The sequence below is a fragment of the Cyprinus carpio genome, chromosome A10, assembly GCF_018340385.1.
Source record: "Cyprinus carpio isolate SPL01 chromosome A10, ASM1834038v1, whole genome shotgun sequence".
NCBI lineage: Eukaryota > Metazoa > Chordata > Actinopteri > Cypriniformes > Cyprinidae > Cyprinus > Cyprinus carpio.
In genome coordinates, this window is record NC_056581.1 from 6,750,011 (window position 1) to 6,774,721 (window position 24,711).

The 24,711-nt window shown below is 38.4% G+C and overlaps 1 protein-coding gene across 3 annotated transcripts; it reads left to right on the forward strand.

Annotated features, from left to right (window-relative positions):
* The first annotated feature begins 1,041 nt into the window (after positions 1-1,041).
* LOC109047393 (serine/threonine-protein phosphatase 2B catalytic subunit gamma isoform-like) lies at positions 1,042-24,497 on the forward strand. Of its 3 annotated transcripts, none has more exons than XM_019065111.2 (14): positions 1,042-1,437; positions 6,955-7,149; positions 8,208-8,332; positions 12,549-12,660; positions 14,441-14,586; positions 17,125-17,264; positions 17,414-17,491; positions 17,595-17,689; positions 17,909-18,034; positions 18,352-18,429; positions 19,200-19,284; positions 19,638-19,735; positions 22,129-22,155; positions 24,004-24,497. In XM_019065111.2, exons 1-14 carry the CDS (start codon positions 1,386-1,388, stop codon positions 24,177-24,179), a joined length of 1,533 nt encoding a protein of 510 aa, XP_018920656.2. In that variant the 5' UTR covers positions 1,042-1,385; the 3' UTR covers positions 24,180-24,497. The 3 variants fall into 3 exon arrangements, with proteins under 3 accessions (XP_018920656.2, XP_018920657.2, XP_018920655.2); XM_019065110.2 differs by having other exon boundaries at positions 1,043-1,437; positions 6,952-7,149; XM_019065112.2 differs by lacking the exon at positions 22,129-22,155 and having other exon boundaries at positions 6,952-7,149.
* Positions 24,498-24,711: the final 214 nt, after the last annotated feature.

The following is a 24,711-nucleotide window of genomic DNA, read 5'->3' on the forward strand; positions in this document are numbered from 1 at the left end:
ATAAATAAAAACCACTATTTTTATTTTTAATCATACATCTTTCAAATCAACAATGAATCAATCAGACGTTTCTCTAGTTGACCACTGGGTGACAATGCTGGATTACTGTTTATTAATTCTCTCCTATTCATAATTCTAACCTCCTCCTTCTTGTGTGTTTCTATTAATGTTGGCTTCTGTCTGGATATATAAAAATATTCACGTCATCAAGATTATCCTAGCGGATAATTGCATAGCGATGCATATAACTGACGTCATATAGCGTTAGATGCGTGTTAAAAACTACACTACCCACAAACATATGTGCTGAGAAGAAGCCGCCATGTTGTAGGAAATCCGTTTGCACTGTGGATTAGAGTTTAATCCGCAAGAAGGGAGTCAGGGCGAGTCAGTGGATCGAAGAAGAACGAAGAAAGACAAAGCACTGAGACACGAAAATTGATCGTTACAATAAAATCGAACCAGAATACGTATTTATTATATACAAGCCAACTGTGGTCGCTTGACAAAAACAGACAACATCTCGTACAAAGCCTTTTATTGTCGCGCTGCTCACTCTCCCTCCGCCTCCCCTCCTTCATAGAAATGAAGTCTGAGTCATTTTCAGACTCGGTTCTTTTGAACAGTTCATTTTAAAGAACCAGTTCATAAAACCAATTTAGTGATTCTTTTACTTCATTACGTAATTGCTTCACCTGCGTGGCATATAATATGCTATAAAATTGTGCCATTTACTGGGACATATTGCAGATTACAACGATTTTTTTTTTTTTTACTCCGAATTTTAATAAAAAGGCGTTAATTTGTCCAGATTGATAAACTGTTTTACAGTTAAGTCATAAACATATTTCCAGTTAATTTTATTAGGAATAATTATTACCTTACATTATTTAAATCAACTCATTATGAATAGGACACGTCCAAAAGAGGTTCAATGAGTCGGTGAATTGTTGACTCGAGAACCGATTCGGTCTTTTTCGTCCACGACAGGATTTATGATCTGGTTCAAACGATTCCCTCAAAAGATTCGACTCCAGCGAACGATTCGTTCTTGAGTCGGACATCGCTACTCCCTCAGAGAAATTGACAGCAGCTGGGTCGCCTATGTGAGCAAACCCGAAGGACAGACACGGCAGAAAATAAAACTCTGCCGTTACAGTGGGCTCCCCCTTCCCCTTTCCCCCACCGTTTGAGCGTACATATCAACAAGCCGACCCGGACGAGCGCTCTGACTCCGTTTCCCCGCTCTTACAGCGGAGCGGTCAGGACTTTTCTTCCTCGCGAACTGAAACGTCAGTAGCTTAGCCAAGCTAGCGGGCTAACGCGACTAGCTGGGTTCAGCTACAAAGAGGAATTACAATTATTCCACCGAGAGACACTGAAGAATGTCGGGGAAGGAGCAGAATAAACAATCCACCACCGAACGGCTCGTTAAAGGTACACTTTCTGTGTGAAACCGTACGATTTTATCCAGTTCGCCTGGTTGTGTTGGCTAACCCGCGCTGGTAACGTTAGCTGACGGGTGACATTCAGTTTATGTGTGATATAAATATAAGCAAGTCAGGACGTCTGTTGTGTTGACTGACTTTTGGATAACTTAAAAAGTGTAATGACACACGTTGATGGCTTATTTGACAGGCTGGCTCAGGCTGCATGGGATGAATTGGCACGAATTAAATTAGAATTGAATGAAGTTTTAAGCTCTAGTGTGCAAACATTACGTAGAAGCAAAGCTCTCATTAGTGAATTAGATCATTATAGGGATATTAGTGGGGATGGATGGTACTCAAAGTGGTCTGAATATGCAAATCCCATGGGATTCATGAAATTGAACCTGCTAAAACGGTTAAGTACGAAAAATAAACATTTGATTTTGCATTACCGGTGTTTTTTTGTATTACTATAAGAGTATATTTTACTGTAGGACTTTATATATATATATATATATATATATATAAAATCTTAATATATATATATATATATATATATATATAAAATCTTAATATAAACTGATTTTGATTGCCTTAACAGTTAGTTAATATACATAATGGACAATTTCATGGTTATTTTTAATTTTACATTCTTATTTTATAATAGGAAATGCATGCATTATTTTGTGTGTGTATTAATTTAGTAGATTAACTTTAGAAGATTAAGTCCATAGGTTTACATTTATCATCAGTGCATTCATTCACATCACTGCAGTACATCTGCTTCCATCCTTCTTTATGGTTTAGGCAACATCAGTGAGAACTGTCACTTCAGCTTTGCTCTTTTGTCCGAGGTAGTACTAAACTAACTGAAGTTATCTGTGTGATCCCAATTAACCTCATATTTATAATCCTACTTTAGACACAAAAATAGGATTGACCCTTGGCTAGGTGATGCATTTAAGCATCAACTTATCAAGGACTCGTGGGAGTTTCTTATGTCAAAGAGGTGAGTCGCAGTACTACAGCTAATTGGATCATTAGGTCTGTGGCTTCATGGGTATAGAAGCACCCGGGGAACTTTGACTTGTTTTCAAATACAACTAGTTTGTCCACTGTTCTTTCCTCACAGTCCCTTATGTGCTGCTGTCAGCTCACTGTGTTTTGGCAGATCGGGCTTAATTAGACAGTCTCTGTAATGAGCTGAAAGCACTGGGCTTTTTAGTAGTCGTCTAGTTCTGGATCCATAATGACTTGCATCTCCATTTTCAAGTCAGACCGTTCAGCAATCTAAATCGCTACAGACAAAAAAAAAAAAAACCCTCCTCATTAAAAAGAGCCAAACTGTCTTTCTGTCTAGAATCCCAGTTCTTCTTTTTTGCAGGAACGGGAGCATTTCAGCTCCAAATTGGTTCCAGGTTTCACTGAATGCCTCCTTTCAGTTTAAGCACTCCAACACCTGGATTTTACGCCACACGTATGTGCAATCGCAGGCTGTCTGAAAATGTTTTTGTGGGATTTGTTTTGTAAGCCACAATGGACAGTCATCCGCGTTTGAACTGGAGAATTCTAGTCAGTCAAGTCACCTTTATTTATATAGCGCTTTATACAAAAGAGATTGTTCAAAGCAGCTTTACAGTATTAAACAGGGAAGTAACAGAATCAGTGATGCCAACTTCACTGCATATGAGGCAATTATACAGAGAATCAGGACAGCGGAGAGGGAATATTGTCTGATGCAAGTGTTAATTGTAGATTGTTAGCACCTTGAAAGCGCTACTACCCACTGACCAATCAGAGTCGTGCAGCAGTATTCTTCTACCACGTCTGTGATAATTCTGTATTAGCATATTTTCTGGCTGATGAAAGATTAATTCAGTCGACTCAAGTGTTAAAATATTTTAAAAAAAGCTTGTTGAGAGCGCGCCGGCCTGTTGTTTTGTCCAAAAAACATTGTGTTTGAAGATAAAATGACTAAAGCTTGTGTTTAAAAGGACTATAAGCTCTGTGAGAACGAACTCCAGTATGATTGAAGTGCTGAGTGGGAGTTGAGGTTCTCGCCAAGGCCGCTTTTTGATGAGTCCTCCCACAGTTAAAGCACGGAGCGTGGGGAATCAAGGATTGCAGCGGCACTTTTCTACTATGCACTCATCAGCCGAACCAAGCTTGGAACAATGCGACGGAGGTGGAGGAAAGATGAGGTCAAGTGCCTTTAAAAGCTTTGATTAGTTGCTAGACATTTCCACGCAACTCTTTTCTCACTTTCCCCCGCTTAGAATGGCAGACAGTCTGGCAGTTGTTGTGTTGTGCATTTAAACGTGGGTCAACAGTCAGTTGAACGCTTGAAAGGTTAGCATGAAAGAGCAAATCAAGCTGGGTTGCTGTCAGTGGCATTTTTTTTTTTTTTTTTTTTTTTTGGAGGGGTGACATCAACATCACCCTGAATGCCCACCTTGAAATCATATCACCATCAAATGCACATCGTCTGGAAATAAGTGAGTTATGCAGCTGATGCTATAATGTTTTGTACCCCTGTCAGGCTGCAGGTGAATTTGATGTTTTGACTTTTTGGCTTATTTACAGATAAGAAACTAGAGCTGTCAGGGTCAGCGTCACCCTGCTTGTGTAATTATTCTGTCTTCATGCATGATTAACAGACCTTGGGCCCCATCTTTCACCCTTTCACCATGGCTTTTCATTCGACGATCGCTCTTACCACCCAATATAGCTCTCGTCATCCTTGCCTAGAACCTCTCTTGTCAAAGTCCATAAAACTTACCTAAAAGGTTCTCTTAGTATCACCCCCCCACCCCCCCCCCCCAAAAAAAAAAAAAGAAAACAGTTAGTGCGATTAAAAACCACAGATCAGGCCAAACACAGGAAGTTACGCCTTTTCTAGCTTCCTTATTAATATACATGCGGTCTGGTCCAGAAGTCTCTTAAAGGGATAGTTCACCCAAAAAGTTACTCGCCAACTTCTGCAGAATAAAGAGATTTTGAAAAACATTTCAGCTCTTTTGTCCATACAATAAATGTAAGTGTAGTCGAAAACAACCAAATTTGACTCCTATTGTATGGACTAACAAAAACTTAGAGACTTTTTTTTAAATGTTCTTTTGCATTTCACAGTAAGTCATAGAGATTTTGAAATGACGTGGGCTAGTAAATAAGGATTTTCTTTTTTGGATAAACTATCCTTGTAAGCTTAACCAACTCAGTTTTGTTTCAAATGTATCTTTGAGGGCATTTAGACTTTTAATGGTTGCACAGCTTTGCAGTGAGCAAGTGGGTGTATTTTTATTCTCGTAAACCGATCTCCTTTTAAATGGGCCTTCATTGGGTTGGATTTTGACATCATCAAGGGTTGAGTACACCACGAGTGTAGTACAGTCGCCTCACTGCTGGGTAAATACATATTTTTGGTACTTTGATAGTAAAAACCCACTGGTATCCTGAGGGCCTCATTTTCACATGCAAATGTGCCACACTGAGAGGTTACACATTTTCTCTGCCATCGCCGCAGAAGAGTGAACTCAACCCTCCAGCCAGATAATAGCCCTGTTACAGCTTTAGGTAAAATAGGCAAATGAGCAGGTGTTCTTCCTTTATTCTGTCAGGCATGAAAGATTCGTCATCTTTCTCTTCCTCATACTGGCATACAACAAGAACAACACCCTCTGGTGGTTTCTGCCTGAACAGACCCCAAAATCATCAAAAAACTGTTGATTTTGTAAACCCAAACCGATTCTTTGCTCCTAATTCCACCATTGGAGTCCTTGGAAGGTTCCTAGTCATTCGATCTTGAAGCATTGTGGTCTGTCATGCCTGTGGCCCCAGCACTGAAAGCCATGGCCATTGGCCAGACCCACATTCTTCTGGAGAGCGAGCCGTGCCAACCTGGCCTGTGACCCTGGCGGAGAGGATTCCATATCGATGCCAACAGCTGGCCTTCTACCCCACCCCGACTTCAGGACGTAACTTCCTAACCCCTCTTAAACTGGTTTAAATGTAGTGGAATTCCTGCAACTGAAAATAGCTTGAGGCTCAGGGGTTGCAGAGCGATCCTAGCAGGCATTTGGTTGCATGCTGCCCGCCTCAGCGCTCATGCACATGGTGTCTGAATGTAAAATCCCAGCCCCCAGGTTGTCGAGGGTTTATTTAAGCTGTCTTCTCCATGACGGCCAGGGCTTCGTGTCTTCTTAACAAGGTCTGTGCGTGTGGGTTGGGGGAAGGGATGGGACCAGCTGTGGCCATGTGTGTTCTGATAACCCACATAGCTTTGTGGGAGAGTCCCAATTCCTGACCAATAACGGCAACTGTTATAACCATGCGTATGTTTCACTTTTAATTTCTGGCAGTCAGTGTGGCATTGCTTTTTTCAGGCAACCTCATAACTTGCGAACTGTATGCTTTCAGTTGACATCATGAATTGAGTAATAACTTGTCGTCTTGCAACCATGAAATTTCACACATCAATTTAATTTCCCTGTATTCAGGGAAAGATGTTAAAGTTAACTGGCTGACGTCATTCATCAACTCATTCACACCTGTCAAGAAAAGTTTAGAAAGTCATGAACTCGCAGTATACTGACAGTAAGGTTAGGGTTTGCACTGACATTGTTTAGGGAAAAAAATCAGCCGTTATTTTTTAAGCTTTGTGGTGCTTAGTATTAAAGAATAGCACAGTCATCCCTCACTGTTTGTGCTATGGACAAGAGTGATGTGATATGACTTCAAATTGTGTGGCATATTGTATGATTTATGGCTGGTGGACAAATGGTCATGTTGACCTACTAAAATGGGCTAAAGAGAGACTTGGGAGTGGGTTCTTTTTAGCAAGCATTAAGCAACTGTAGCATGCCCTGCAACCACCTAAAACACCCTAGTATCATTGCAGAGAGTTTTGCACCGGCAAGCACTAGGAATGTTCAAAACTGCATATTTTTCCAGCAGCTAGTTTTAAAATCTTGAATAATCAGGTTGGTTTCAGGTTCTGAAAATGTAATAATTTAGTTTCACAAACCAAAAGTTACTTTTGATGGAAGCCTGAAAGTGGCATGTTAAGAAACTCTTGGGCTGAGATATTTTTATTTTGAGTAACACCGTAACAAATTTTTCTGCTTTTGGTTCTGCAATTTTATCACGTACCATCTGGCTTTGAAATTGTGAAGGAGCTGCACTTCCTTAACTTGGAGACACCTCGGTCAACAGATACTGTTATAGACTCTGAGACCTCACCACACTGTTATCGACTGCACAGTCATCGCTGTAAACATACAGCTGTAAATTTAGACATTTGCTGCGATGCTCTATCGGGTAGTTCCAAATCAATATGTGGTCTGAATTGCTGAATTGGCACAAAGCTGTAATCCATTTTGTACAGTCAAAATAGCTTAAAAACCTGTATAATGCCGTCTTGGATATACGTATTATTTCTCTAATGTATGAAATGTCTGCCAGCAGGGTTTCCCTGTGACTAACAAGACTAAAAATCAGTCCTTCTTTCTCCTCTTTCCTGCAGCAGTGCCGTACCCTCCCACAACACGGCTCACCATGAAAGAGCTGTACGAGGACGGCAAGCCCAAGGTGGAGCTTTTGAAGAGCCACCTGGTGAAAGAGGGCCGCCTGGAGGAAGACGCGGCCCTATGCATCATCAACGATGGCGCCAACATCCTCCGCAACGAGAAATGCATGCTGGAAGTGGAGGCCCCCATCACAGGTAAGCTGCTGCACACTTGATGACTCACTGTGCGGCGGCACTATAGACCTGTCGTGATTCACAGCCAGCTTCTACATCTCAGAGGATCAATGCTACACCTAATGCCGTAGGATGACAGAAAAACACGATTCCCACTGGCGATGGTACTCGCCCACATGCTTTCTCATAAACAAGAGTTAGTTTGTTAGTTAACAGCGATTCAGTTCTTCTCATAGAGAATGTTATCCAAGACCAATAAAAGTACCCTCTAGGTTTTGCCATTATTTGAGTGGGCATCTCTGATATCATCATACTTGATCTTTAGTTTTAGTCCTGACCTCGACATAATTCTCAAGTCAGCGAGAAGTGCGTGATTATTTTCATACGGAGCTAGTCTTCCACAGCAACCCCTAATGTGGTTGCTCTGTAAAGGTCAGAGAAACAGTTGCATCCTAGACTCTATCTCACACACCCCCACACATTAATTCCCCAGTGGAGGCCACAGGAAACCCCCAGCACTCGCCATACACTCAGGCAAACACAGGTGTGTGGATATAAATGGGCATGTCTATCTACATCTTTCTCCCCGCAACCCCCCTTTGCACACACTCATGTTTTTCTAAACACACACTTATGTGCATGATAATTGGCTTGCAAGAGAAAACCAAAGACGTTGTGGCATGAATAACTGTGATGGTGTTTCTGCCTACAACCATTTACCTTGTGGAGGTTTAAGCGGAAATGGTTGATTGGTTTGGCCACATCCTGTTTGTGGCGACCACTATTGATCTGTTTCACTCAGCCGTTTTGAGTGGGCCTAGTATTTGTGCACTTCCGTTTTGGTGGTTTTAATATTTGTGCACCCAAATCCTAAGATTTCTGCACCCATTTTTTGCCTCCATCTTGAGCTCATAAAGATATGTCCTTGACCTTCTCGTGTGTACACAATGTATGCTATTTCTTAATTTTTATTTCTGCAGCGTTCTCCAATGTTTTTGTTTTGGCCACGATGATGTCATGTTGTTTTTGTTATTTTATCTTCAAGTGGTTTTCTTAATGTGTTTTGTCTCCGTCTACAGTGTGTGGAGATGTCCATGGGCAGTTTTTTGACCTGATGAAGCTCTTTGAGGTGGGGGGTTCCCCGCACAATACACGCTATCTATTTTTGGGAGACTATGTGGATCGAGGCTATTTCAGTATTGAGGTGAGTGTAATTTGTAATGTTCAAATTCACAAGTTATGTAAAATAGGGTTAAGTGGTAAACAACTGTTACTTTCTATAATGCCTAAACAAATATAATTAAAGGAATACTATAGATTCAATGCATATTAAGCTCTCAGTACATCATTACATATTAAGATCAGCAGTATCAGTAGCATGCTGTTGATAACCATAGAAAATAATTTCAACTTTCTCTTCAGTTCACAAAAACTGTGTGTAAAGTAATGCACTTACAATAGAAGTCTATGGAGCAAAACATTGTGCATGGAAAAACATCAAGATATGCATATTTTATTGACCATGCAGCCACAAGAATTTATATTTATAGCTGCTAACATGAGACTAGTGTGATATTTCAACTCCTTTCATACCATGTTCTCGGGTAAGTAGTAATTTTCGCAATTGTGAAGGATTATTTGGAGAAAACTCAACATACAGAAGTTACATCCTTAGAAGTTCTCCTCCTGCTAACAGTTAAGAATAGTATTAATAATAAAGTACAGACTTTTCAGCATTCCCTTTTGTAATAAAAAAATAATAATGATCAACGTAAACACATTAACAAACATATAGCTTCCCATTTCTGTTTTTAAACTGTCCAGAATGTCTTGCCTTACAGACTTACATTATGAGTGTTGTAGTGTATAGAATTGCATTTGATTTTTATTAACTAGTGGACAAAACCTTATTTTCTGTAATAATCAACAGCATGCCATAGTGATGCACTGAAATTTTGCCACTTGAGATGTACACATTTAATTTAACTTGGCCCTCAGAGGATGCCATGTGGCAGTGCTATTCAAACAGCCTCTGTTGTACCAGCATGCATTGTGATGATGCAATCAGCATGTCACCTTTGTCTGTAACACTGTATCATCGTTGTAAAGTAGCCACATTGATGAAGCAGATGGCATTAAAGGATTATTGATCCCGCCATCCTGCAGGCAAGAGAATGCGCTTCTCAATATCCAAGTTCCGAGTTTAATTTGCTAAAGAAAACTTCTGGTCCGGTTTATCAGCTGGCTTCTTTTGTATCATTGGCCTTGATGTCTGATGTCACTCTGAATGGGCCAGCAAGCACAAGTCCTCAAAAAGCTTCCACCTCTGTGCCGCGCTTTGGTTACAAAGTTCAGGGACGGGAGAAATGTCATGGTTAAAAGAAGCAGCGTAAGAGAGCGGACACACCGCTGATCAATTCCATCAAACACAGCTGAGGGTCCGGGGCCACCGGCCACCTGAGATGCATAGACAGAAAACGTGTGTGTTTCACAACAAAGTCCACGCTTAGTTTCTACTCCCTCCCTGGACATCACACACCACAAAGGACTGAACTTCAGTCATCGGCCACACCACCTGCTAATGCCCTCTGACTGGGACGCTGCAGTCATCAAACACTCACATAGGTTACGCCACCAGACTTTGCCCCACCCTGACACCCAGAGCTGTGTGGAGAATGCTTCATTTTCAGTGTTCCTCTCAGTGCAGGGCTTGATGAAATGGCCACTGCTGCTGGGCCTCTTTAAAGATAACTGTAACCTAAGCGCAGACTATCCTGAAAGGATGGAGAATGAATTGTGTATTCTGCAGATTAACACTGAAATTCCGTTGACTGTTACGCAGTGGTGTTCTGTGGATAATCTAACCATGTGAGACCTGTAAAGCCTTGCAGGTGTTTAATGGGATAGTGGAGATGAGCTAATGGAGCACGCAGAGTGACTGACAGGTTAAGATTTGAAGCGAACATTAATTTAGGCAACTTTAACTTTAGGCACCTTAGTTACACAGTTTCAGAGCTTGGGGCTGAGAGATGATATCAGAAGTGGATGTGAAAAGATTGAAATCGTCGTCTTGCCTAACACAGCAAAGTGTTCTCTCTCTGCTCGGATGTGTTTGTGGTTCAGCATGTTTGGATTGTACATCAGCTTCAGTTTCTGAAGTTCTTATCTGCCACTGGTAGACTAAGGTTCTGTTCGCAGTGGGATGCTAGCTTTATTAAAAAAGGTACACTACAGTCTAAAGGTTTGGGGTCAGTAAGATTTTTAATGTTTTTAAGAGGTGTCTCTTATACTTACAAAGACAGCATTTATTTGACCAAAAATACAGTAAAAACAGTAATATTGTGAAATATTATAACATTTAAAATAACTTTTCTGTTTAAATATATATATATTGTAAAAGGTCATTTATTCCTGTAATGCAAAGGCAAATTTTCCACATCATTACTACAGTCTCAAGTGTCACATGATCCTTCAGAAATCATTCTAATATTTTGGCTTATCATTGTCAATGTTGAAAACAGTTGTGCTGCTTAATTTTTTTGTGGGAACCATGATTCTTTGAATAGAAAGTTCAAAAGAGCAGCATTTATTTGAAATAGAAATCTGTTGTAAGTAACATAACAAATATATTTACTCTCACTTTTCAACAATTTAAGGCATCCTTGCATAAAAGTATTAATGTAAAAAAAATACTGACCATAAACTGTTCACATCAGTGTGTATGTCAAGAATTAGTTTCTTACTCTTACTTTACCAACCCCACAAAAAAAGTATTCTTAGCAATATATATTTATTTGCCTAGATGTGTTTTTATAATGTTTTTCATTAAAGGGTTAGTTCACCCAAAAATGAAAATTCGGTCATTAATTGCTCACCCTCATGTCGTTGCAAACCTGTAAGACCTTCGTTCATCTTCGGAACACAAATTAAGATATTTTTGATGGAATCTGAGAGTTGTCTGATGCTGCATAGACAGCAACGCAGCTGAAATGTTCCCAAGTCCAGAAACGTAGCAAGGTACAATAATCCATGTGACATCAGTGGTTCATCTGCAATTATACGAAGCTACAAGAATACTTTTTGTGTGAAAAAAAAAAAAACACTTTATTCAACAATTTGTCTCCTCAGCATCACCCTGTAAACAAAGTATGCTATTTTCCTACGTTGTTGTGATTCGATCTGAACGGAAACGGTGTATCCTATCCAGTGTGACTCAGCTGACACAGAACAACATACGCTGATTACAGGGTGATGCTGAGGAGACAAATTGTTGAATAAAGTCATTATTTCTTTTTCTTTTGCGCACAAAAAGTGTTCTCGTAGCTTCGTATAATTGCAGATGAACCACTGATGTCACATGGATTATTTTACAGATCTCCTTGCTATGTTTCTGGACTTGGGAACATTTCAGTTGCGTTGCTGTCTATGCAGCATCAGACAGCTCTCAGATTCCATCAAAGTTTCTTAATTTGTGTTCCGAGGTTGAAACGACATGAGGGTGAGTAATTAATGACTGAATTTTTGGGTGAACTAACCCTTTAAATGTTCATTTACTTCAATGTAAATTAACAAAACATCACCGAAAAATTGGTCCAGTGGTCATCTTGGAAATAAATACAAAATAATAATAATTTAAAATGTTATACAAAAACAGTTGCATCCATTCCAGTTTTGTGTAAAAATGTTTAAACTCTTAGTCATAGAAAATGAGTTCAGAAATGTAAAAAAATATATATTTGATATGTCTGTTTGAAATGGACAGACGAGTCCGCCCCATTGCTTTTTTTTATACCCAAGATAGTGGCAAATGAAGTCAGTCATTAAAGAATTCCACGCATAAAGAAAAACTGCATATTTTATATGATACAATGATTTAAAATTTTCAGTGATTTATTCCTTTAATAAAATATCAGAGTAATGGAGGTATAATCCTCTTAAAAACCGAACCTGCTGTGTCGTGGCCTTCCAGCATATTAGTTTGAGCTGAATCAGAACGCTAATGATTGTGTTCAGCAGTATTGTGTTTAAGTTTGACTTGGATATCAGTCTCTTTAACACATGGTCCATACTGATGTTTAGGGCTGGGTAACTGCAGCTACCTTATAATGTGAAATGCATTGTGATGCATATGTTACAATTCAGTACACTGTCATTCATCACGTTTTCACAGTTGTATCAAGGGTACTAAATATACAAGGCAGTCCTAGTCTGCAGGATGTGGAGTTTAGTGCTTTAGAAACGACTCTGAACACAGTTTCAGTTTTTCATTATTTGAGCTGTAGTGAATATGAATACACACACACAGACACACACACACACAAAAACTGAAGTATCAATGCAATTGTGAGAAACAGAATGGCTAATATTGCTATTGTTTGTTGTGTATTTTTGTGACATGCTTTTTCTGTTTGCATCTGCAGTGTGTGCTCTATCTTTGGGCCTTGAAGATTAACCATCCGACCACCCTCTTCCTCCTCAGAGGCAACCACGAGTGTCGGCATCTCACGGAGTACTTCACCTTTAAACAAGAATGTAAGCTCAGCTCTTTAGAAACTCGGAACGTGTGTGTGTGTGTGTCTAAACATTATCAAGAGAATAAAATGAGATTTTGCCACGTTCTATAATTCAGGTCTGTCATGGCAATTTTTTCCCGCCATTACCATTGTGGCATCCCGAGAGATCATGTCTTGGGAGTATTGGATGACGGGCCGCAGGCACAGAGCTCAATCACATCCCTCAGCACTCGTCAGGGCTCTTCACTCCCTACTTAGATTTACATCAGCCATCAGCCCAGTCATGACAAATTCTGACAGCTAACTGAAACCCTTACATCGAACGGCTGCCTGCTTTCCACCAGCAGCTGATGATCAGCAGACCCACACAGAATCTGTACAAAATTGTGACACCCATCATTCATGCAGTTATATAAAGCCCTCGTCGACTTGTTTATGAAATATTTTGGCTAATATAACTGTGCTTCCAGATGTCACTATGTAGTTTCCTCAGCCCTCATTTTTACAATGTTACATTTTACTATGATTGAAGTGTGTGGGTTATTATTATTATTATTATTATTATTATTATTATTATTATTATTATTATTATTAAATCACTGAAAAACTGTTATTTTGGACAGTTTATTTTACACATTTGCTATATAGCATAGCTAATATAATGCAAATAATAGCTTTTTTTTAATTTGCGTTTTAGTCTTCAGTTTGCACACTGTTTAGAGGACAACACTGGGCAGGATTTATAATTTTTAAAAATGAATGCATTCAAAATCATCTAAATGTTAACATTTTAAATTGGGCAGGATGTACAATTTTTTTGAAGTTAACATACATTTTATATACTTTAGACTTTATGTGTGTAATTAGAATTTTTATCAAAATTAAATGTTGTTATTATATATATTTATTAAATGTAATTATATATATATATATATATATATATATATATATATATATATATATATATATATATATATATATATATATAAAAAAAAAAATACATAATATGCATTACAAAACATAAAATATAAATCTTAAATCTGATCAATCAAATAAATATTTATAGATATCTATTTTTAAATATCTATTTTTAAATATCTACAGTTTGATGAATTATCAAACTAACTGTTACTTGCAGTCCAAATAACTAACAAAACAAATGGATCTGATGTTCTGCACCAAAAACTCTCCAATCAAAACTCCCTAATTTAGCCAATCAGGAACCACCCAATGGCATTTCAGTTAGGATCTGCAGAATGCATGCGTTCATTCAGCCTAGATCGAAGCTGGCTGTTTCTCCGTCCAGCTATAATCAAAGAGCCTTTGATAATGATGTGCTACTTCACCACTTGCTGGCTCATTGCAGTGTTGTTCTTTGCTCATCACGAGGCAGCCTGTTTCTTATCTGTCAGTGCTGCTGTTTACAATACTCTGCACGGCTGGCCCGTTCTAAAATGTCAGGATTTAATAGCAGTATGCGGTCCTTGTTTCACATGTAACCTGTCTCTGGCCTCAGCCTCCTTTAATCAGCCTCCCACCACGCTGGTTTCCTCAGTTCATCCCAATTAACACGCAGGTCTGCTACAACATCACCTAACAAGGCATGCAACATCCTCTTCCTCCTCCATCTATTCCTCCAGCTTGGAAAGTTGGCAAGCCTCTGTCTGCCCTCACCCACTCAGCATTACTGCTATATGTCAAATGGACAGTGTGACAGCCTTGGCTTGAAAAGCTCATTCACTCCGCTTGTGCCTGTTTGGAAGTACAGTGGTGATTTAATTGTGGTTCTCTCATCGCAGGCAAGATTAAGTACTCAGAGCGCGTGTATGATGCCTGCATGGAGGCCTTTGACTGCCTTCCCCTGGCCGCTCTGCTCAACCAGCAGTTCCTGTGCGTTCACGGAGGCCTGTCCCCAGAGATCACCTGCCTCGATGACATCCGGAAAGTAAGTAAGATGTGGGGCATCGCTGACAGCCCTGTGCTGTTGCATTGTGTGTGTGACATTCATGGCAGGACAATATTGGAAGGTGCTGAATTTGTTACGAAGGTGATGCTTGTTTCACTATTGTGATGATTTTTTAAAAGGGATGAATTTAGACATGCAACTTCTCAGAGGGAGTTGTACCGCTAAATAACAGCAAGATGTCAGCATGCTGAAAACTTCTCTGAGAAGTTACATCTTTCAACTGATCTCCTTTTAAATCACTGCTGTTATTAATAATAATAATGTTGTTTTTTTTTAATGTAATAAACTTACAAATATATTAAAGTGTCCTAATATTATTATTTTTATTATTGTCATTTCATTAATAATAATTTATAATTCCTAAATGTTTACATTTTTCAGTTTATTATAATAATAAATTATTTATATAAATATGATGATTTATATAAATAGCATATATAAATTTGTCATTTTTTATTGTTATATTTAAAATAGGTACTTTATTATTACTATTATTATTATTATATAATTACAGCAAAATAGATGGTCAGGATGGTTGCCTTGTTTTGAGTCAACCATTTTATTATTTATTTATTTATTGTTATTATAATGTATAATAAAATAAGTAATAATAAATAACATTAATAGCAATAATAATAAAAAATAAGATTTCAATAAAACAACAGTCGCTGACCATTGTGCTGTACAAAAATTGTAAAACCAAAATAAATTAAAAAAACACCAATCAAAACAATAAAACAGTATACAAAGACATAGCTTGGTCTCCCTTTCTTTTTAATCGTGATCAGGGAACCTTCGGCAGTTTCTGATTTGATGACCTTAAACATCTAGCAGATATGTTAACAGTCACAATTTCAGATAAATAAGAATGTGCCAGCGCATTTAAGACTTTAAAAAAAAAATCTTTAGTGGCAACCAACGCAGAGAGAGTAAGACAGCGGTAATGTGCTCATATTTACGTGTGCCAGCAAGAAGTCTAGCAGCTGCATTTTGGGCTATTTGCAAGCTGTTCATATAGGATTGACCAGTACCTATATAGATTTAATTGCAGTAGTCTAGAGAAAATATAAATACATGTATTACTCTCTCAAACTCAGCATGGGTTAAAAAGTTTTTAATTTTGGCCAGTATACTCAGTCAGAAAAAACAACAAAAAAAAAACATGATTTGACTACTGCATTTTCCTACTTAAGTAACAGGGCAGAGTCAAAGACAACAAAAAGTTTTTAACAGATGTCTTTACATAAGCAGCTAAGCTGCCCAATACTTGATTTAAGCTGCTAGAGACATCTAAAGGTCCAAAAACAATTGTCTCATTCTTACTCTCGTTTAAGAAATCTGTGGACATCCATGTCTTAATTTCTGATGGGCACATATATTTGAGTATCGTCTGCATAAAAATGAAATAATACTCTGTGTTTTCTAAAAAATTTATCCCAAAGGGAACATACATAAAGAAAACAAAATGGGGGCAAGAATGGATCCTTGGAGAACCCCGCGGGTCAAGCAGGCTCTGGAGGATAGACATCCATTTATATAAACAAAAAAGTTCTATTGTTCAAATAGGATTTGAAACAGTTCAGTGCATGACCTTTAATACCCACACAGTGATCAAGATGAGAAATAAGAATATCATGATCGACTGTATCAAAAGCCTCACTCAAATCCAACAGCAGAAGTTTTACAGAGGTCCCAGAATCAACAGATAATAAAATATCATTTGACACTCTTGAAAGAGCTGATTATGTACGGTGATGTTTCCTAATACCAGAATGAAAAGATTCAAAGACTCTAAAAAATGTAATAATTGGACAGAAACTACCTTCTCAATGATTTAAAAAATAAAAGGTTAATTAAAAATTGGCCTAAAATTCAACAGAACTGTCACATCAAGGTTAGATTTTTTTTCAACAGAGGTTAAACAGTAGCATGCTTTAAATATTCTGGAACAAATCCTACAGAAAGACATTTATTATTGATAGGATACAGGGCCCAGTGACATCAAAAACCTGATTAAGTAGCTAGGCGAGCTGGAATAATGTCAGTTACAGATGTGGTTAGTTTTAACTTCGTAACCAGTTCATGAAGAGAGTCCATAGAGATCCATAGTTTCAAAGGCATTAAAAGATCAAGTACAAACCAGAAAAGAGGAGGGATCATAGTTTATGTGGATAATAATTATAATAATAATAGTTTAACATGTCTTTTAAAAAGTATTAGAGATATGTGTAAGCACATTTGGTTGTAACACTTTTTAGTCTATTTGTTTTCAGACCATAAAATGATTGTATTTAGTTATTTCCTTATTAATGTGTGCTTGGATAAGATGATGGTTTGCTTTCAGTAATCACTTAATGTCATTAAAAATCTGTCACTGATTTGAAAATTTGAGCAGATGCGAACAGATTGAATTAGTTTTGTTGCAGTGACAGATAAGATGGTGCTGGAGAACAGAAATGCTTTTTGTTGTTGTTGTTGTTTAGTTCTGATTGTTTGTTTTGCACTGTTGTGCTGCAGTTAGACAGGTTTAAAGAGCCGCCAGCTTTCGGGCCGATGTGCGATCTGCTGTGGTCTGACCCTGGCGAGGACTACGGCAGCGAAAAGAGCTCCGAGCACTTTTGTCACAACAGTGTGAGAGGATGTTCCTATTTCTACAGGTACTCCAGCTGACAGTCTGCCCACATGCACATTTGTTTGATAGCTGCCTACTCAGTCCCTGTTCAGTCGCACCTCTCAATGTTAGTCATGCCGTTTTGACTGATGGACTGCTGGAATCGCTAATTACTCCTCTCTCCGTCTCTAACAGTTACCCTGCAGTATGTGACTTTCTGATGAATAACAACTTGTTGTCAGTTATAAGAGCACATGAAGCTCAAGATGCAGGGTGAGTACACTGCACACCACAATCATAAACCAGACTGGTCTGAACTGAATGTAAATAGCTCTTTTACATTTACTCTAACTGACAATTTCACTGACCCCCTTAGGTATCGAATGTACAGAAAAAGTCAGACAACAGGCTTCCCCTCTTTAATCACAATCTTCTCTGCACCAAACTACTTAGATGTGTATAACAATAAAGGTAAGAGCTCTCAAGACAGTTTTGAGCCTGTGCCATTGTGCTGAGCTGTTTAATTTTTGTCATTTATGCAATTTCAGCAAATATCGTAATACATATCATATAAATTCATGAAGTCAGGATATACATAGCAATTTATTTTGCTCAGATTCGATTACAAAATTAAAGTCTCTCAAAATCGGAACAGGCTTTCTGACTTTTTTCCTTTCTTTCACCCCTCAGCTGCTGTGTTGAAATACGAGAACAACGTCATGAACATCCGGCAGTTCAATTGCTCTCCTCACCCGTACTGGCTGCCCAACTTCATGGACGTGTTCACGTGGTCACTGCCCTTCGTCGGGGAGAAAGGTAAAGAGCAAATGGGAATGGAATAATCTTTTTTTTTTTTTTTTACATTGATTTTGATGTCCATCAGAAATTCATTTGCAAAATTATGGGATGTGGTTTTAAAAATTAGTTTTACTGTGCATAAATTCTGATTTGATGGTTTATTGATCCGCATGTAAATATTCAGACAATTATCTGTACATAATGACCATATGCATTATTTTGAACACTTTGAAGCATGTAATGTGTACAGTTTTAAAGCATAAGCATGTAATTAATAGTAGAAGTATGGTTTTTGAAAAGTTTGTTAAAATTGGTCTTCTCTCATGTGCTCTCAGTAACAGAGATGCTAGTCAACGTGTTAAACATCTGCTCAGATGATGAGCTCATGTCAGAGGGAGATGACACATGTGAAGGTAAGAATTGCTTTAAATACAAACTCAGCATTAAGTGTGTGATTTAAATGGGCTTCGTGTTCTATTGTTCAATCTGTTTTATGGTTTGTGCATAAACGGTGCTTGTTTTATACTTCATGAATGCCTTCAAATCACGTTCTTTTTGTTATCAATTATCAGTGAATTAAATGTATTGCTAACCTTCTAGCCAAACATGCATTGCCCTTAGCAGCTTAACTGAGCTGAGACAACCTGTATTTCCATTCAGTCACTTCAGTAATTTAAAAAGTATTACTGTTCTTAACGCAAGAGCCGTGAAGTACAGTGACGCCTCTTCTGCTGTAATGAAACCAGATGAACCTGTTCTGAACGCCCCCACTCCACTTCTGAGGAGCTGTCAGAAAGGAATACAGTGTCCCATTTACTGTTCTTGATGCCCATTTGATTTGTCCTTCTTTGCATAATTTTAACTTGGCCTGACACACTTCCTCTCTGTGTCTGTGAGCCGTTGAGTTCTGAAATGGGGTTTATTTATTCCTTATGGGAGTTCAGGATGAAATGGCTTATTTGATCTGGAGTATGTATGACTCTTGTCATCAGATAGGACTAGTCTGCAGGTAATGATGTTGAATATCTTTTGTTTTGGATAAAAGAAGTTCATAAAATGTAAAAGGTTTCAAGCTGACAGATATACAGCAAAATTATTCCCATCAATAAAACTAGACCCTAACATTCCCTCCCTCTATTTTTCTTTTGCTCTGTCCCTCCCAATTTGTGCATGTTTGTGGCAGGTGGCACCCCGGCAGTCCGCAAGGAGGTGATCCGAAATAAGATCCGTGCCATTGGAAAGATGGCCAGAGTTTTCTCTGTTCTTAGGTGAGTATACACTTAACGTACAAATCCCTCATGGCCAAGGATTACACACACACACACACACACACACACACACACACACACACACACACTCTGTTCTGCACATAAGAGAAGTGAACCTGTTCTTTAAAACATAAGCAACAGCACTTGATGGAAGTAGTATCAGAAGACAATAAGAGAGAGGGTTTTTTTTAAATCTATCTCATACATGTAGTGTTTTTATAATGTATTAATATAATACATATGTATATTATATATTTATGTTGAAGAATTTAGGGTCAATAAGTCTCTAAAAATATCCGATAATTTGACCTTTCTGATTTTGTATGCCGGTGTGTGTGGGGGTGTGTTTTCAGAGAGGAGAACGAGAGTGTGTTGCAGTTAAAGGGCTTGACCCCCACTGGGACGTTGCCTCTGGGTGTGCTGTCAGGAGGCAGACAGACCCTACAGAGCGGTAAGTCTCGCTCCCTGCATCATTGAGCTGTCTCTGTGGTGGTGTGGAGGCTGATACCTGCTCTCCACTGACCCCCTGCTACTGTTACACTCTTTATTTCTGTCTTTACCTCTCTCTCTTGCTCTCGCTCTGTTTCTGTCCCGCCTCGTCCCACAGCTCTGCCTCTCTCACGGTGCAGCACACCTATCATCGTTTAAAGAGGGGGGAGATTTTACAAGGGTTTGGTCAAGAAGGGGATTTCAGTCAACAGGCTTCAGATTTCCTGTCCCGACAGGGACCTGAAAAACTTCCAAGCACTGCTGAGATCATAGCAAGTGCCAAGGAGCTGCTGTGGGTGATGCTTTCACAGTGAGAGGGGCTTCTGTGAGCTTATGACTATGACGCAATATGACCCAATTTAACCAGCGCCTGGGGTATGATATGCTTCTTCTCCCTGCCTTCACTGTAAAAACTCATCAGCCTGCTGCATCCTGTTGCCCTCCTACTAACAACCACATTAACATGGTCAGGTTTGTTTTTGATGAAAGTAGGGGAATTTAAATTCAGTATGATTCAGAATGTTGTATAATATATCACATACTGCACATACTAGGGGTTTAGGATTTAAACAGATCTCTAACCCTAAAGGTGCAGTCATATTACTGCAATTTTAGCAAAAAAAGGCCATGTTCTGTTGTCAAAAGTGTAGCAATGTTTGAAGTACTGCACAGAAGTCACTTTTAAACCAAGCAGCTTTCTGTTGATCAGCGTGGGGAGATCTGCTTGGGGTACCTTTTTTTCTCCTCTCAAATGAAAGTTCTAATCTTGTGGATTCTTATTTAAAAATGCAAGCAACAGTAAATGTGACTGCACCTTAGCTTTGGTGTCTCTTACAATGTTTGTGTATAAAGACTTGAAAGATACATCAAAATTGTGTTCAGGTTTAAGGTTTTCGAGTCATATCTATAGTATCCTTCATACTTGAGGGTTGACTCTTTTGACTTGAGCCAGGGCAAAGCCAGCCAGACTGTTTTTGCATTTGCAAAAGACTTTTATTTGTTAGGAACAATATAAAGAGGGCAGAAAATGATGGGCTTTAACTCTTGTTGCTCATATGGGCACAATAGCTAAACGTTTCTGAGTATTATACTCCTAGGCAACTCCTACACCACTGTTCTGACATAACCACTAAATGTGTATGGTTTTGGATTTTTAAAGAATACTCTGGGCACTCTGGATCCCTGTTTGAAAACCCCTACAAAAGAGACCTCCAAAAGGGTTTGGGTTTGGCTAGGGTTTCATAAAAATTATTTAAAATATTCCAAATATTGCATTATATCATTTAATTTTTTTACACCTTGTTTTTCATACATTTATAGTTTAAATCTTTAATGTAGTTCAAAGGTTTGGGGTAAATTACATTGTCACAAACAAAAAATCTTTCAAATAAATTGTTCTTTTGAGATTTCTATTAAAAGGATCCTGAAAAAAAAAGTATGGTAATATTAACAAAAATATACAGTTTTTGACATTGATAATAAGAAATGTTTTTTGAGAAGCAAATTAGCATTTTAGAATAATTTCTGAAAGATCATGTGACACTGAAGACTGACGTAATGATGCTGTAAATTTAGCTTTGCATCAGAGGAATAAATTAGTTTTTAAAATATAGTAAAATTAATTTAGATTGTAATAATATTTTGCAATGTTACAGTTTACTGCCTTGAACAAAGGAGACTTTAAAAATTATTAGTGGGAAATGCACTTCCAAAGAAATTTTAATACTTGGAGATCTGTGGCATTAAACATTTTTGGAAAGCCCAGCTCTGTTGGTCATATGACAAGACACAATGAACTACAACGTGGTCTTATGATTGTAATGTGTTGCTGGTGCACTGGGGGAGGGGATGTAAATAAAAGGATTCTTCAGTAGCTGAAAATAGAAAAAAGTGACACATCGCTCAACGTTGTCTTGCCTCTCATCTTCCTGTGAAGGCCACAAATAAACTGTCATCATGCATACACAGTTCATTGCTTGGTGTTTTTTTACGGAGAAACCCTCTCCTTTTTTGGCTATTGTATACCTTCAGCTTTAAAAATAGACTAGATCCATGTCGAGAGTAGTTCAGAAAGCCTTGCATCTCCAATTCAAAAGCCCAGTTTCTCAAAAACAAACCTGGCCAGGAAAAAACAAGTCTTAAAATCTGTTTATGTTCTGGATGAAGTAACTTAACTAACCTCTCAGTTTTCTTCCTGTGTGGCATGTGAAGCGTTCGGGCTGGTGTTGGGAGGGGAAGATGAATTAATGGGAAACAGGGAGGGGGTTTGAATGGACTTGTGATTGCATTGATAACTTGACTCACTTTCTTTCCCCGTTCGTTTTGGGCATGGCACTACTACTCATGCTTACACAGCCACCATAGAAGCAGAGGAAGCACGAGGTATGCAAGACATCTGTGAAACCTTTTCAGTGTTGTCTGTCTGTTACCCTCCCCCTTGGATTAACTGTCTGTCCTTCGTGTGCATCTCGTCCTTTTGTAGTCGCCGATGTCATTTAGTATTTATTTGTGTGTATGTAGTTCACATACTTGTTACTTTTAAAAATAGCAGTTTTGTTTGATTGGCACATTGAGAGATTTGATTCTTAGTTCAGTTTGCATTAAAAAGTGCGAAGTGTGTGATTTCTGCACCACTAAACGGATAAAAATTCAACCTGCAGTAGTATTCGCAAAACATTTTGCTTTCACAATGTGAGTCAATATAACAAGGAACTTGTGTTAAAGGGATAGTTCACCCAAAAATTAAAATTTGATGTTTATCTACTTACCCCCAGGGCATCCAAGATGTAGGCGACTTTGTTTCTTCAGTAGAACACAAACCAAGATTTTAATCTCAAACCGTTGCAGTCTCTGATTCATGCAATGTCCGAACTGTTAGAACTCTCCTGAGGGCATCCCCTTGTGTGCGTTCTCAGCAGCAGGCGCGTGAGGCGTCGTCTTCTTGCTTTATTGAATCAGAGGTAAAAAATGGTATAAATACTGTTCAGTTTCTTGCACAGACCGATTGTTTTGTGTCTTTACACATCAGTGTATCGTCATGAGCCGCAGGGTTTTGTTTATGGTTTTTTTTTTGTTTGTTTTATCGTATGTTTTAGCCGTGATTCCCATCCACTTACATTATTAGACTGATAGACTGCAACGGTTTGAGCTAAAAATCTTAGTTTGTGTTCTACTGAAGAAACAAAGTCACTTACATCATGGATGCCCCGGGGGTAAACAGATAAACATCAAATTTTCAATTTTGGGTTAACTATCCCTTTAAGAAAGCAAATATGATTAGTTTTGATTTTGTGTTAAAGTGATAGTTGAGCCATTTGCTGACCCTCATCATCTATGACTTTTTTTCTGTGGAGCACCAAAAATATTTTTTATGTTGAAAAAAAAAAAAAAGTGTTATACAATGAGAAAAAGTTTTGGTCTCCATTGACTTTGGACCATTGTATGGACAAAAATAGTTCTCCAAATAACTTTTGTGTTCCACATGAGAAAGCAAGTCGTACAGGTTTGAAATGCCAGCAGTGAGTAAATAACATTATTTTCATTTTTGGGTTAACCATTTCTTGTAACGCTTGATAAACTGGTAGATTTAGCTGTTGAGATAGGACCGTTTCGGAAAGTCTCACAAGCGCACAGCTGTTTTAAGAAGGGAAGCCAGAGGCTGGGGTGTGAGCAGACCACAGCATTAGACTGAATCTTTGTTTTTATCAGTTTCACTTCCTGACCAAAAAGCACACAAATAAACTCAGATCAAGGTCTGTTTTTGCCTTTAAAGTCAGGCTTGACGTGGGTAAATCAGCGTTTCTGGTTAATGTTATCTAAACTAGTCAAAGCTTTACTGTACACCCTCAACTTCTCTTTTCTCATCGCAGCTGGTTGATTGGCCAACTGGTATATTCAGCTTTATTTCAGCAACCTTTTTTGGCTGCTCTTTGGGGAAGAACAGCCCTCTGTAGTCATGCTACATTTAGTGTTTGGAAATGTTCATATCTAATAAATTAATGTTCTGATCTATTTCTGCAAAAAAAATTAAAAACAATTATTTCTTTTTTTTAAATTAAGCTCCAAATTTTCTGTGCTTTGTGATTTAGATATCAATATGACTATATAATAAAATAATAAAAAGCTGCACAAGGATAGCAATAACACCCAAAACAAAACCAAACTTTGTCATTTCTGTATGTCACTTCATAACCATTAGTGTTAACTAACGTCCTGCTTCCATACTTCCAGCCATCCAAGGCTTCAACCCTCAACACAAGATCCAAAGCTTCGAGGAAGCACGCGGACTGGACCGGATAAACGAGCGAATGCCTCCGCGCAAGGACACCATGCAGCCAGACGGCACTGCCAACTCTATCAACGCAGCCAATTCCCCCGACAAGAACGGCACCAACGCACAGGCGTAGTAACCCAGCAGCTACTTAACGCTCTCCCTCATCCTTTCCTTTCTGTCTCTCTCTTTTTTTCCCGTCTGTCTCTCCCTCTGTTTTCCTCTTATTCTCTCTCTTTTTGGTAGAGGTGATGCCCCCTACATGCAAAACTCTCCAGGACCATTTCGGGGAGATTCGCACAATACCATGAAGAGGACGTAGTGAAAAACAAACCATGGTTCTTATTTATTTACTGATATAGATGATAAGAAATGTAAGATCTGTAATGGTGGGAAAATTGAGATGAATGAATACGTGCATGATGAATATTACAAGTGTATATAAAATACAGAATATATATATAGACATAGCATTGGGGTGGTGTAAGGTCAAACAAAACAAAAAAAACTAAAAAAAAAAAAACAAAACAAAACAAAACAAAAAAAAATCAATCCATTTTGTAAATTTACGTTTATAAATCAGACTTCTTTCTGACATCTTTTTCTTTTTTTTTAACAACCAAGATTTGCTCAGCAGAATTTCTTTATCATTGTTTGTGTGCTTGGCA